This window comes from Papilio machaon, chromosome 20 (assembly GCF_912999745.1).
Source record: "Papilio machaon chromosome 20, ilPapMach1.1, whole genome shotgun sequence".
Taxonomy (NCBI): Eukaryota; Metazoa; Arthropoda; class Insecta; order Lepidoptera; family Papilionidae; genus Papilio; species Papilio machaon.
The window spans coordinates 4,865,171-4,880,961 of record NC_060005.1 but is presented as its reverse complement, the minus strand read 5'-3'; the positions used below and the strand labels follow the sequence as shown (position 1 = coordinate 4,880,961).

General features: G+C 34.1%; 1 protein-coding gene across 1 annotated transcript; it reads left to right on the top strand.

Annotated features, from left to right (window-relative positions):
• The first annotated feature begins 828 nt into the window (after window positions 1-828).
• LOC106717399 (voltage-dependent calcium channel subunit alpha-2/delta-3) lies at window positions 829-13,051 on the top strand. The gene is made up of 26 exons (XM_045683008.1): window positions 829-1,263; window positions 1,507-1,792; window positions 2,333-2,510; window positions 2,871-3,002; window positions 3,159-3,313; window positions 3,588-3,713; window positions 3,962-4,191; window positions 4,512-4,734; window positions 5,016-5,156; window positions 5,555-5,647; window positions 6,526-6,549; window positions 6,620-6,646; window positions 6,788-6,868; window positions 7,321-7,395; window positions 7,613-7,720; window positions 8,377-8,639; window positions 9,060-9,217; window positions 9,497-9,622; window positions 9,880-10,073; window positions 10,335-10,469; window positions 10,782-11,057; window positions 11,323-11,419; window positions 11,533-11,699; window positions 12,052-12,213; window positions 12,661-12,786; window positions 12,938-13,051. The coding sequence occupies exons 1-26, from the start codon at window positions 1,019-1,021 to the stop codon at window positions 13,049-13,051; spliced, it is 3,942 nt and encodes a 1,313-aa protein (XP_045538964.1). The 5' UTR covers window positions 829-1,018.
• The last annotated feature ends 2,740 nt before the right edge of the window (window positions 13,052-15,791 follow it).

Sequence of the window (15,791 nt, the reverse complement as noted above, 5' to 3'; positions counted from 1 at the left end):
ATTTCGTCCTGTTGTTCACGTCTTTCCCGGACGCTCTGATGCATCACACTTGCACGCGAACTTCACATATATCAATTATCTACTCGTTCGTGCACCATTCGAGTCGTCGACAATCGCCCAACATAGTTGAACTTACGAGTGTGGCGGGGTACGTAATTTAAACAAAATGACAGTACGTCTCCAAGTTTCTAATTTAACGATTAACGGACTTTTATTAACGGAAGTTGAGTTTAACGGAAGTTAACAAAAGCGTTAACACTTTTTGAAGTTAACTTAAAAGTTAATCCGTTAAGCAAAATGTTAACTTCGTTAATTAACGATTAACGGATTAACGAGTTAATGCCCAGCTCTGCCTGTATCCCTTGGTCACGCCATCACGCGCGAACGGCTGGACCGATTTCACTTTTTTTTTGTTGTGTTTGTTATTGTTAGGAGAAGGTTCTTATGACAGAAAAATTTAAAAAATGTAGATGGATGGATAATGATATTTGTATGAAGGTATCTCCAAAAAGGCTTAATAGATCTTAATGAAATTTGTCTGGAAGAACATATAGGCTACATATCAAGATTTTTTTAATTCCGCGCAGACGAAGTCGCCGGCGACAGCTAGTTTTAATTAAAGTATAATGAACGAAAAACTTAATAACTATTTAATTATTAGTTTATGTTAACCATATTCGTTTAAGCATCGTATAATATCTTTATATAAATTATTACAAAATATATCTTAAATACTTTAAATAAAAAAAATTATTGTTATATATAAATTAAATCATATTCATGGTAACTATAAAGTCTAAAAATCCAAGTTGTCTACAGGCAATGTAGGTCGGAGTACATAGGGTGTATTTTGGCACACTTTTCTTTAGCGAGGCGCCCGACAGTCCGGCGCCTTCGCCCATGGAGCATTGAAACTGTTCCCAGTTGATATTCAGACGTCCCAAGACCGCCCGCCCGTATCTAAACATTAACAGAAAACATCCAAAAATATGTAGAGTTGTATACTATAACCAGAGAAATGTATTTAAAAACTATAATAATTTTCTTTTTCTTTCAAATACTTATTAAATGTGATGCAACCAAAGCTGAAAATTTAGATAACATAAAGAAAAGTCTAGAACAACATCAAAAAGAATTAACTGTGGTTAAAAATAAAACTAAAATACTAGCGAAAGAAATAACTAATGTTGTGAAAGTTCCGTTTAAGTCGGCAGTGCCTGTGGACAATGCTAGCAAGAAGCCTAAAATGATATCAGTGAAACAGTATGTCTAATCAACTTTACTCCTTTTACTTTTTTTTTAAATTACTCATATTTTTAGTAGCAAAAAATTTATATTTTCACGCTTCTAAAATTCATACAAGTAACAAATAAAGTAATAGATAATAAAATAAACAATGTTATTAATATAAAGAAAAATTACACTGAAAACATTTCATGTTAAAAAAACAGTATATAGTTTTCGTTTATTGTCAGATATCAATACTGATTAAATCAAATAAATATTAAAAAATATAAATCTTTGCAGACTACAAGAATGGGCTAAAGAGATAGCAGACAAATTGTTAGACCACGAAAGTCAGATAGTGAGACGAGATCTACTGTTGAAAGGGTTCACGAACTTGAAAAGTGTACGTCGCAATGGCACTGAAATTGTGAACCAAGCCGCTACAGTTTTAACTGACCTTTTATCTAAGAGGGCCAAAGCTGCAGAAGCAATAATGAGGAAAGCAGAAGAACTGTCCAAGAAGAATGTACCACCTCCACCAAATTACACGTATATGCAAAGTACGGTAAGTGAATAACAATTTACGCTGATTGATGCTTTTACTTAAAAATTGCGTTAAATAAAAACACAGTAAAGGCAAATCAATGGTCAGGCAAATTTGTTAATGGTCTTTGATTAATGGATATTGAATTAAAATTTCATTATAAAAACCTAAATTCTTTTCAGTCAAGCAAATCTTCAAGGCAAAGATGTCAGTAAAAAAGTATAACGTAAACTTTTCCTCATTCATTTTAATTGTCACGCAGTGGTTCCAAGAACAATAAAAAATTGATATGAGTAATTCCAGACTATAACATTCTTATATTTACAACTAGCTTTTACCCGCGACTCCGTCCGCGCAGAAAAAAAATGCACACAAGATAAAAAAAAAAGTTCCTATGTCCGTCTCCTAGTTCTAAGCTACCTCCCCATCAATTTTCAGCTAATTCAGTTCGACCGATCTTGAGTTATAAATAGTGTAACTAACACGACTTTGTTTTATATATATAGATAGATAAATACTACATACTTATATTTTTTACTTTTTTTTTTTTCAAATTGACAGAATCTGGATCAATACAAAAAAGGGGATACAGATTGGAAAGAAGATCGCCGAAACTTTACATTCCCGTTAAACTGTAGAAACTTAAACAAAGTGAACTTATACAAAAGCAAACATTTTGATGCCAATGTATCTTTGGACACAAGTAGTGTACACGTAGCCGTAGAAGTTTTTGATTGCGGTAATTTGATATTTGTTCTCTCTTACTGTCTTCTAACTTACAGCTGAATATGCTCAAAGATTATCAACATATCAAAAAACAACAAGTCGTTCATTACAAAGCCCGATGGTTGTAAGAAGATGGAATAATTATTAACCACATATAATACTAGCTGTCGCTAGCGACTCCGTCAGCGCGGACTCAAAAGAAACATAATAAATAGTCTATGTGTTCTTTCAGACTATGATCTACATTTGTTTCAAATTTCATCAAGATCCGATCAGTCGTTCTGAAGATACATCAAACATTCATCCATCCATCAATTCAAACATTCGCATTTATATTATTAGTAAGATTATTAAACAATTATTCCTCTTACAGATCCTAAAATACTAGAACATCTACATTGGTCAGAAGGTCTCATATCCACTTTCAAAGAAAATTACGCACGTGATGCTACATTAGACTTTCAATACATTTGCAACGCTAAAGGATTTTTAAGGCATTATCCAGGTATTTTCTTATATCAGTTCTTATATTCAGAAGTACGAATCTTAGGAAATTGTACGATAGGTCAGGAGTTTACAATGCATAGAGCATTGAATTTGAACCATCCATTGGTGGTTACCTAGCGAATGAGCGAAATTTTTAGCAAATTGTTCTTTCTAGCGGCATTATGGGACACCATGTATAAACTGAAGTTAGACGTAGAAGACATATACGACTGTCGGCTGCGTCCCTGGTATGTCAGTGCGAGCGGTGCACCCCGAGACATACTCATTCTACTGGACGCGTCAGGCTCTATGACTAACTCATCCAATCTGGTAAGTAGATAAGATTACATCGATGACTAAAAACAATACGACCTACATATTGTTTGTGTACTTCATAAAGTGTACCTTCACAAGAATATTAGTACTAACATACATTAATTGCCCTAGATGTCGCTATTAGTCTTATCGCTTGACTCAGAGTCCTTAAAAGTAATGATAATTTACTTCTGTTAAAATGGATCTCGCTTTAGTATCAAGATCGTATTGGTATAGAGTATATGAGAGAATATGAGAGACCCAAACTAATTGGTTACTCTGTATACAGCTGGTTGCCGAACAATTAACATTGGCACTACTGAGCGCTCTGACTGACGACGACCAGGTGAACGTGCTACGCTTCAATGTCACGGTTCGCTCGCCCATTACGTGCTTCAATGACAAACTCGTATCGGTGAGTATATCAGTTATAACTTGCTGCAATTTTGCTTTATGGGAAGATGAAAACTTTTTTTTAATTGTATTCCCTAGCTCAGACCATGTCCATCATTCTAATTCATCAACAAGAAATTCTATTGCGTGACAAAAAAAACTCAAGGACAGGAAATCTGAATAAAGTAGAGAAGAACATGAAGAATTAAGTTTCGTAGATATTTTTTTATATTAACCAACGGCATTGAAAAGCAATCATTATACCCACAGGCAAATCACGTAAATTCCGCAGCCATAATGGCGGCTTTAGCTCATTTCAAGATGTGGAATGAGACGTGGATGGGAGACGTTCTGGAATATTCGGTGCGTCTACTACAGAAACAGCGCGGGACGCCGGATCGACCTCCTTCTTGTCAGCAGGCTATTGTACTGCTTACCGACAGCCTGTATGACAATTATACGCAGCTGCTAAACCATCTTGATCCTGAAGGTCGGATAAGGTAATTTTGATTGTGACACATGTAATTTAGTAGCATGATTAAGCCGCATAATTCCTAAGCTTTTTCAAATGAAATACGATAAATATATCTAATAAAGACTGACTCTTGGCCTAGATCTAGACAAAAGCCATCCACTTAAATTTCGATTTCAACTAGAGCTAAGTAAGTCGTAATACAGCATCTATCTGTCAAGTTTACTCTGGCATTTTATTTAGTCACATCATTCCATGAACAAATTAGCTCGAGTTACATCAGCTAGGATCACGTTAAAGTAATTAATCAATAAAGATTATTGTTCTTCTATCTCCAACAATTTGCAGATTATTCGTCATGTGGCTGCATGATCCGTACGGCTTACGTGATGACACGAGGAGCTACGGAGAGACACTGACCTGTTCCCGCGATGGTTACTACGCGGAGTTGATCACAGCGGCTGACGTCACGGAGCAGGTGATGAGAATCTTGCGCGTGTTGGAGCGCCCTCTGGTGGGGCAGAGGGAACAGCGCCTTACCGTCTACAGTGATGTGTACGCTAATATTGAGGTCAGTAAGTTACTTATTGAAAAACTTGGAAATTGAATCTTTGTTCACAATGGGCATAGTAAAGGATTAATAAGAATTTCCTCCTTGACCCCTAGCCTAACATTAGATCTGAAAAAGCGTTAGCTTGTTCACTATAAAAATTATCTAAATATCCTTGTGTCCTACATTTGACAAATATTCACAAGGTGTATTAAATTTAACCGAGTTCGTCGTTTCCAAACTTTTATCTTACAGAGTTATTAAGACTGATGATTAAATAAAAGTCTAATTTTAACTTCTAGGACCCTAGGAGAGGAGAATACTATTGGAAGCAGAAGGAAAATGCTGAACAAGTGTACAGATACAAACTGCTGCGTAAAAACAAAGCGAAATTGCTCAATCAATCTCAGTTATACAAAGACCACAGACGGCAGTTAAGTCTGGTAAGTGATTACCTCCAACAGTTAATTTACTCCGGCAAGATACCCGTAAAAAAAGATATCGTTATCAACATAGATTTATAACCTGTAGATATATGATTCGCGTACAAAAATGAAGCTTTTGTTATAAATTTCCACAGTGTATTTGCAATACAAAATTATATTTCGGAAGTCGAGACCCGATTAAACGTCAAACTTATATGACTCTATCGATTAGTTTTTTACCTATGGTTATCTTAATTTAAGTTATTAAGTATTAACTTATTATCTCATTTTGTTCAAGACGAATGAAAGAAAATATTTTTGTTACTATGTTTTGGCATTGGAGAACAATTATTGTCACGAGATAGAAACAAAACCACAAGTACTAGTCCAGCCATTGATTTTATTTTCTATTTCAGGATGAATTTGGTTATTATTACGAAGGTGAAGATTTAAATTATCGCCTTCTAATCACCGTCTCAGTGCCAGTATTCGACCACACAACATTAGAAGTAAGTAACCAACAAAAAATTGTACATTAAAAATTCCAAATTCCATATTTTCTTCCATTCTCAATATATTCTTTGATTTTTTTTAATATTGACAATTAAATCTATTTTTTTCATGAAAAATTACATAAGTACAAATTAAAACAACATTAAGTTACAAGAAATTTTTAAGTGGTATTTTTTTTAATTTTGGTTATTTGCAACCAATAAAACATGTCGAGCAAATAAGAATAGCACGCACTAATTTATTACGCACTCCTATTTGAATTATCATTAATTTCTACGAATTAATTTAACAGATTATGTAATCACGGAATAAAAACATAAAATGATTAAATTGTTTTGTATTTTGTTATTAATCTTCCGAACGAGTACTATATTAATCGGTTATCGCAAGGAATTCAACCTATCACAATTATATCTCTAAGAAAGAGTTAATTCCTCGTAAGGCATTATCGGTAAATAGGTATGCATTTTCTATGAAACGTATATTTTCCTTAAAGGTTCTTAAAATAGTGGTACTAGGTTTTTGAACTCTGTTGTATTCAACCCAATGTTATGCCAGCACTTCACATTAGAAATTATTTGAGACCAAGCTTGGGTATAAATCGAGTAACTATTGTAACCAAAATCTCCACACATTTGCTACAATGCCATATGTTCCGCGCTGGCCTACCAACTTCACTTCACCTTGAACGTGTACAAAAAACCTATACAATGTAAACATCTTTGCCTATTAGACGCAAAGTTCCATTTATGTCCAAGAGAGCCAAAGACCAATACGCAGAAGGGTGTTTTGAAACTAACACGATAACTTGTCCAATGTAAATCGCCGTCATTTAATACCTAAAATAATAATAATTTGTTTTTTTTTTTTTCAGAATATAACAATTAAACTTGACGAGGTAAATAAACTAATTTTATCAAACAAAAACATTTTAATATCACAAAAGTAAACAAAATTTTCATTTTCAGGAAAAACAAAGAAACTCTACACGAACGGTGAGAAAAGCTTTTCTTTTAATAGATTTACAATGAATTTTTTTATACCATAATAAGCAGAACATCGAACAGATGAGTAAAATAATAAGTTACATGTATGTCTTGTACAAGAAACAGATTATCAATCAATATTTATTTCAGTATCCTGTAAATAGACTGCTCGGCGTAGCTGGTGTTGACATACCTATTGATCATTTAAAACTTCACGTACCATATTACAAGGTAGGTAAAAACAAGAAATATCATGTCTACAAATGTGGAGGAAAACCCAAGTAAGTATGAATATGTCAAATAGCATAAGGGATTCAATTTCGGTACATATTGTGCCGACTCTGTTCAGAAAACGGCAGGTTAATAATGACTACCAGGTAGTTAATTAGTTCGGCATATATTTATATTCTTATTATAAATCCTTAAAAACTTTACTTAAACCCGAATAAAACCCCCGATTATCCTCAGAGTAAGCCAGTACAAGCGTCAACCTTGATATCACGATAACCGGAAGCAATGCGTTTTATTTTTCCAGATAAGAAATGTTCGTTGCCTGATATCAGTTCGAGTGCTTTGATTACAAACTGAAGGACGAATGTTTGTGTTGTTATCAGGAGTTTTAAATGAATGTTCTCTTTACCTTCTATAATTAAGACTGGCTATAATTAAGATTTTTGTTTCAGCTCGGACCTGCAGGATCATTTATTCTTCTAGATCACCGAGGCAGCATTGTGATACACGACAATTTAAGACCAGTGGTAACCTTATGAACCTCTTATAAATATTTTTAGTAACAATAGAGCTACAACAGGTTTATGAGCTCAAAATCTTCGTTTAAATTTATTGTCATCCGTATAGAAGGATGACGATATGTTTTATACAGAGATTTTGGTCTCAGAAACCAACGGTTTGTCACTAATGTATTGAGTCAATTTCTTCTCCAAATTTCGTACTCTATTATTTTTGTAATTTTAGTTCGACGGTGATATTTTAAAACCTGGCTACCGTACAGTGGACTTTTTAGATTTGGAACAATCCGCAGCTGATCATTTGCCTAGAGAATATCCTAAAGACTGGATCGAGGTAAGATTTTTTATGAATAAACCAGCTGCCACGCTAAGTAGTCAAAGGTTGACGATCGTCCTTTCTCTTTCGCTGTTTGTGTTCGGTCCTAGGTGTATTAAAAGTTTGGCATCCCTAATTCAATTCTCAACGTAGAGTGGGTGTTCTCTGCGAAACGTGGGTATGTTGGATTTTGCTACATTACTCAGTGTTGTGATCAAAACATGGTAAACATAGATAACAATATATTTTATGCAGGGATTTTGGTCGAACCAACGAATAATAAATATACTTTTTATTAAAATGTACGCAATGCACAATATTCAAATACATGATAATTATATTAAAAAGATAAGAGATTTGATCGAAACGTCACATATTAGAAACATTTATTAAGATTTAGATAATAAAAAGAGACTTTTAAATAATAAATCAGTGGTAAAATATATTTTTATCAATAATTTAAAGTTAAGATACGATTACTTTTATATTATTATCTAATTATTACATAACTAGTTTAGCTAATGTCATTGTTATTTTTAAGCTGATTTAAATAAAACAAATCTAAAACTTAATTAACGGTAATCCAATTGTTCTATCTTTAATTAATTTTTGCCTACTTTTGTGTATCAATCTCATTTATATTATATTAGTTTTAAAGATTTTTTAATTCACAGTTCCGAAAAACTCTTGTAATCGATCGACATGAAGGCAATAAGACAATGTACAGCAAATATATTTACGATAAAGGTATGCGAGCATTGCTGGAGACTCAACAGTACCATTGGAAACGTATTTTAGAACATTACACAGCAGTAGTGGTACTACCTAACAAGGAAGGCAGACATGCGTTACCAAACACAAAACGTTTCACGCAGCAACTAGCCAAGGAGGCGTATAAGACGCTGACAGAAACGGATTTCTGTACACATCCTGATTGGTAATCACTTTATTACTGTTTGTTTACTGCTATTTTATTTTATTATTTATCACTTTTTGTTAACATAAAAAAACCTTAATACTAAAATCTTTAAAAATTCCAAAAGCAGTTTTAAAATGTATGAGGACGTGTAAATTATTGTAAATAGGCACAACTAATATGGATTTATATTTTTTTTGTATTGACTTGCCTTTTGGTGCTACAAATGCTACTGCCTTCCGCAACAATCCCAGCCAATAATAGGTCATTTACAGGCGACAGGTCGTAAAAATTAAGCCAAAACTTTAAGGTTTGCAAAACCTTGTGTGCCGACCCTACGTGAATGAACCTTGTGAAGAAAAGACCAGGGAGATGATAATGATAATCTTTTGTTAATATTGTGTTATTATTATTTATTACTGATTTTCTGTCTATTTTAAGGTTATATTGTCAGCACGTGGAACCACAATTCGATTCGCAAAAGGATGAGATCTTATATTTCATGAAGCGACGGAAAAATGATCCCAATTTTCAAATGCAGAATCTCAGACATACCTTCTCGCCAATACCACCAACATTACAAGAAAAACCCTACCAATGTAAGTTAACATGAATACAAAAAGGTTTCGTCCGCATTGAGGGAAATTTGCAAACCTGAGTTCCTAGTAAAAAGTGTTGTGAAGTTTAAATGCTCAAAAAAAAACCTTTCTCTATACAAATTTAAACCTACTCCACAAGCCATTCTTACTCCCTACAAAGAATTCAACTGAAAACTGTCAATAGGTGACTTTTTCTAATACTTTCTTTTGCCAAGAAAAAAAGTAGAAGAAAATAGTAACTGAACTCATAAGCATGTTCGTTCTACAAATGTTATACAGGTAACGAAGAACTGATGGCGCGAATATCAGCGGAGGCGATAGCTACAGCGCAGTGGTCGGAGATAGATGAGGACCAGGATTGCTCCACCTGCCAGCTCGGATCCGTCATCGCATTCTTTGCAAGTGGTAATTATTTGAATTTACAACTGACATTCTACCGCCGAACTACCAGAACATTTTGTCGTCGTTTCAAAGAGACAACTGGATTTACAACATTTTTGTTGTTGACTAAAGTATTTCGGTAGTGAAACTCGTGGTAACAGAAAAGATTTTTTCCTAAGGAGTTAAATTAGAGTGATGTTTCACCACCAAATTATTAAAAAAAATCTTTATTTTATACCTTTTCATAGCTAATGAACCCTTGTTTAAATACTGTTGAACAGAGAGTGGTCTGACTCGTTGGCAATACTACGAGGCGACGAGCCCGCACGCGGTGCCGCCGGCGGGCTCGGCGTGGTCGCGCGGCGCCACCGAGCCCTGGTTCACGCGCGCCGCCGCGCACGCGCCCGCTCTCGTCATACACGCGCCTCTAGCGCCCATACGGCGTCTGCGCAACACTGGCCTGCCACAACCACAAGTATGTGCAACCGAGAACGTTTGTTTTCCACGGATATTATTTCATTTGAAGCTCACAATGCAATTAGGTCGAAATCCTGATTCGGTAAGCGTCGTAAATTCTAAAGTAATTTCCGGTAAAACACTTTTTTTCTCCTAATTTGTGAGCTTAATTTGAGGGATGAATTAAATGAAATGTAGTAAGAGTGTAACGTTAATAAGAAAAATGATACATTTTTATTCGGATCAATCTATGTATAATTTTTATTATTTAATACCCTAGGTAAGTGAGCATCAGATGTGGCTGACGGCGGCGCGGGTGCTCGACTACGGCAGCAAAGGCATGCTCGGCGTCGCCGGCTTCCACTTCTACCCCAGACATCTGGATGACCTGCTCAAAACTGTCACTAATATACATGTAAGATTACATACAATAGTACGTACGCATGTAACTATTCACTTAGTTTATGGAATCTAACCTTATCAAATAAAGATAACAAGAAGTTGTAGAAATTCCCAAGGAAGCCTTCGGGTAAATTGGGAAAGCTGTAAAGCTCTTGAGAAGTTTGAGCTCAGAGGCTGTAGTATATCAACGAAACCACAAGTTTTCGCTAAAAAAATAAATAAACAGAAATATATTTGTAATCATTCATGATGTGTTCAGTGTTAAGTTTTTTTTTCCAACACTGAAAGGTCTGAAAATAGTAGATTATTCCAAGGTTTTCTTTAGTGTCCCGAAGAAGACGAAAGTAAATGCGAGCCTCGTTGCGACAACAAAGATTGGTCGTGCGTACTCATAGACGAGGAGGGTTGGATCGTGTCTAAAGTGCGTGAGGATTTGGACGACGACATAGAGATTGAACCCTTGAGAGATCACCTCGCGAATGTACACCCCGCGGCAATGGCAGCGCTGCTCAATGCGAGCGTGTTCAAACTACACTGGATACATGACTACCAGGGCGTCTGTTTCCCGCCGGAGAATGAGAAGATACATGCCGCTGCACCTGTAAGTCTGTTGTATCCCATATAACCAAAAAAACAAAGTGTGTATATATCAAATTTTCCGTGCCCGAAAAAATATTTGATTGCAGTTAACTTTTTGTTTTGAAATGTTTCTTGAAAAAAACCGACAAAAATAAAATGATTTTACAAAAATGATCAGTGAGCTAATTAGTTTCAAGTTTAATTTAATTGTAATTTAAATTTAGTTACCTTTAAAAATCTTTCCTCGTTATAAAATTATTATAAATAAAGTAATTAATTTCTTTCAGTCTCTACCGTCGATCCTGCGTTCATTGTGGCTTTCAATTAGGACTATCTTCCATATTAGTAGTGACCTGGCCACAGTCCTCTTCTTACTAAGTACTGGTAAGTGGGAGAATATATTTTTTATTTTCGATTGTTTTATGTAAAATGCACGGTGTTTATTTTGCCTCCTTGTGTCTATGGAGCATAAATTAAGTCCTTATATTCTCATACAGGTAAAAATGTAACAGCAGAAACAGAAGCAGAGAAGATGAAGAGACACAGACGCGTACAGAAAGACTTTGAGAGAGAGAAGTACGAGCGGCTTTACGACCCGCGCGTTCTTGTCAATAGAACACGGTTCGCGGCCTGCGATCGTTCTAGACCTATCTATCAGTTGCAGGTTAGTGTTACAAGTTGCTATTTTAAAACTTTATTAGACAATTCGCAAAAGATTTGCTTGAATTTCCTCCGTATGTATTAAGTTATTTCTTGCGATTTATTTCTTTTTTTTTTATTAAATGGAGAAGAATGTATTAAACCTGAGGTTTTTATGCACAATTTTTTTTAAGTTTATTTCTAAAGAAAAATCACACGTTTTATCACGTGTTAAGTCTCCACCGCTCAAAGAAAAACTGCCAGACGAATTAGAGATAGTTAATTTGTAAGTGGAAGAGGCGTATGAAAAAAATTGAGACAGTAGATGTAAAAATGTATAAGCGAAGTGTACATAGATAGCCTTGTATTGTTTACAGCGTACAGCAAAGGCAATGGAAGCCTTGCGTCGCAATGCGCACGCATGTCGCTGGCCGCTGGCCGCCGCCCCGGTACCCGCCACCAACTTGATCTTGCTGGCCGTGTACAACGCTTGCCCACACCGCGGAAGACCGCTCAACAACCCATTAACCAATGAAAGGGTACATACATACAGTACACAAACACACACACACGCAGTCTCCCCAAATGTAATTAATAATAATTATTGTGCAATATATATCTTAATCGATTAAAATATTGATGCATTTTAATCAAGATCGATATTATCAACATTAGATGGGTATCTGCTTACAATTGATTGCATCTCGAACTAAGACGGGTTTCTGCGGCGTGTGCTTTTAACTTATATAAATGTGTCGGCACCGCTGATTAATCATTTATTATAATATACAAAATCTTAACCAAAAAACTTGTCGGGTTTTAAAACATAATAAACTCTGATCTCTCTCTCTCTGATTCACTATCATTGTTAAGTTGTACAACTATCATTACTTTAATTTTACGTTTAGAAAAACTATGATATAAAATAAATCATTATTCAAGCCCTTTCCTGCAACTTATTTTCATTTATTAAAATGTGATGGCAGGTGGAGATGGCGGACGGTCGCGCGGGTCTGGAGCCGTCAGCGAGCAGGCTGGCGTGCTGGCGTAACCGGGTACCACTGCCAGGCCGCCCGCCGCACGTGCAGTGCTTCCCACACAACTACTCATATGTGTGCATTTTATGAACTCTGCCTATCCTTATCCATTCATTAAGCGGCAGTCATAAAAATAATTTTAAGCGGAACTTATAGCTTTTAATATCCTGATACAAAAATACATGTAATATTGCTAGTTAATAAAATTGCTATTTTTTCCCCACAGGAAGAAGGATACCGACAATGTGGTCCCTGGCTGCCAGACCCAGAAAATAATGGGAGGAACCACTTCATATCAAAAGTTCTTATTTCCTTAGCTTGTGTTTTTTCATTGATTTAAAGAAAATGGTTAATTTTAAAGCAATAATGTTCAAATAGCTTGCTGATTTAACTTTTAGTCATTTAAATGTTTTGTATATATAAATATACCAAATTCGCTCATTTAGAACTGTTAGTAAAGTTTTATTTGTGTCAAAGTTGGAAAATATACATTCCATTTAAGGGCAGCGAAATATTGATTGTTGATTGAAATAATTATGTAAAATCATATTAATATTATAAATGCAAATGGATGGATGGATGTTTGTTTGAAAATATCTCCAGAACGGCTCAATGGATCTTGATGAAATTTGGCATAGATGTAGAACATAGTCTGGAAGAGCACATAGACTACTTATAAGTTTTTTTTTAATTCTGTGTGGACGGAGTCGCGGGCGAAAGCAGTAAAATAATAAAAACAATCAACTGTGGACATCTTCATTCTTTTAATTTAGTATATTTGGTTCGGAAATGTCTATATATACGTGACAACAAGACAGACAAATCACATAATTGTTAAAATCACATTTCCTTAAGAGTTACAATAAAACAGTGAATGAAAAACACATCTACAACGACCATAAATTTACCAAAAAAAACAGACATGGTAACATTGAGAAATGTCAAAGTTTTATTAGCCTTGAAAATGCTCTTACAAAAACATATTGTGACCTTATGACCTCCAGGTATAATACCGCTAGATGGAGTTTTTCAAACAAATTTAACATAAAATTATGACACGATTTTCGTAATATCATTATTATGCATAACGCAAAAGTATAACAGTATAATGAAGAAGATTCCCATAAAAATCCAAAAAAAATATATTGTATAAAAAGGAAAAGTAAAATAAACTAAAACATTTATTAAAATTTTATTTTATCTGTAACAAATTAAAGCTCTAACAAACATAATATTATTTTATTGTTGTAAAAAATATTAATCAAAGTGTTTTAAAAATGTCCTGACTTTACGATATTATTAACTCTTACTAAAAACTAAGAAATAAACATAAAAAATGTATTCAATATCTTCTTTATGTAAAAATTGTCATACAAATGATAACACTGAGGAAATTAACCACAAAAAGACTTCAGAAGATGTTGTAATCAGCCTCACTTATGTACTCTGAACGCTCCATATAGAGGTATATTCATTATCTTGAATAATCTGTGATGGTAATAAAAAAATTTATATGGGTACGTTAACAGTAACAGAACATAGACAATTACATAACTATATTATTCCTTTCTGAACCGACGAAGCTATTAAAAATATTTTTTTACGTCGGAAACTTTTTGTCATAGTGACGTAGTTCGATTAAGTTTTAGGTAATTGTACATAAATAGGATAGATAGAGTAAAAAGGATGGCAGATTGAAATGATGTGTAAATTCAAATGTAATCATGATTAGTATCTTAAACAATTAACTGATAAAATCAACAATTAAATGAATACTCATAAACATCAATTAAATATTAACAAATATAGATTCGAACAAATATATTACACAGAGAAATTTCAAATAACTAACCTAATCCTATTTAACATATTAACCTTATCTTATGTTTACGAATTCATCCAATCAAAAATAGTTTTTATTTTTTTATTATTTTTATAAGTTTCTACATTATTTAAATATGGAGACCGAATGACGCTAATTTATCAATATTAAAATATCTTTCGAGCTGGAACAATCTAGAATACTGTGACACATCAAAAATATTAGCTTATCATGAAAATATTTGATTTATTCACTTCGCGCTTTCGTTATTACCTGAGATACAGTGTCATTCAAACTTTATGGCGGCTCAGAATTCCGCATTCTGAACACAAAGCAATTTCATACATCGTTTCGATCAAACGCCTTAAAAGTAAACAGAGATACATCAAACTCCATACATGGCGGCCATTACAATAAGATAGAGATAAGATTATCTAGTTTTATAAAGTTATGTGGAAAAATAAGGCCCTTCATACACAAGGCAACGTAAATCTTCAAAACCCGGCAATTTTAGTCGCTTACCGACTTAATTCAATGTCAGAGGTTCGTGCACAGCGCACGTCGCCGATATTTCTGTAATCGCCAAAGAGAGATGCTTGCAACCTGTTTTTCATGATCGTCGGGAGGAGAGTCGTTGCAATATTCATGATGGTGGAGCTAATCTATACCATTGAGATATAGTCGCTTGTACTGATCGAATAGACGATTCGCGTCGTCGACTCGACGTTATGTATAAATTACGCAATACGATACGATTATTACGATTTTCGCGACATAACTATACAATTTTAATTTCGACTATTTATGTTTGTGTACGAAGGGCCTAAGTGTATTATCAGAAATATTTTTGAAATCTACAAGTTTTAGTGCAGTTTGTCTTTGCTTAAGAGTTTGTATTGGAACGCTGGATAGATGTGCGCGCGTTAACAACGAGCTGCTATAAAGTTTGAATCTTATAATACTTTTACTTATATAATTATAAATAAAGTTTATTTAAGAAACATCTACCTAACTACAAATTGTTAATTACAATTCGATTTTGATTCGTTTCCTTTTTACATTCTTAACTTTTGGCACATTTAGAAAGTTAATTTAAATATGAACAATAAAATAATTAATTCAACAAAAAAAAATAACCTTTTATTCGCTTGGCGATTAGAACTTTATTAAACAATATATAAAGTAAAAAAAATAATAACATTGCCACAAATCTTTGGTTAAAAAAATAAAGTTATTTTGTCATATAAAATTATAACAC

What these genes read in the sequence shown, in the direction of transcription:
- LOC106717399 (XM_045683008.1), top strand. Translation starts at nt 1,019, where the DNA reads ATGTATTTAAAAACTATAATAATTTTCTTTTTCTTTCAAATACTTATT. An exon ending in TTCTGTACACATCCTGATTG is followed by an intron (nt 8,640 to 9,059) that starts GTAATCACTTTA and finishes GTCTATTTTAAG; the next exon opens with GTTATATTGTCAGCACGTGG. An exon ending in ACAAGAAAAACCCTACCAAT is followed by an intron (nt 9,218 to 9,496) that starts GTAAGTTAACAT and finishes AATGTTATACAG; the next exon opens with GTAACGAAGAACTGATGGCG.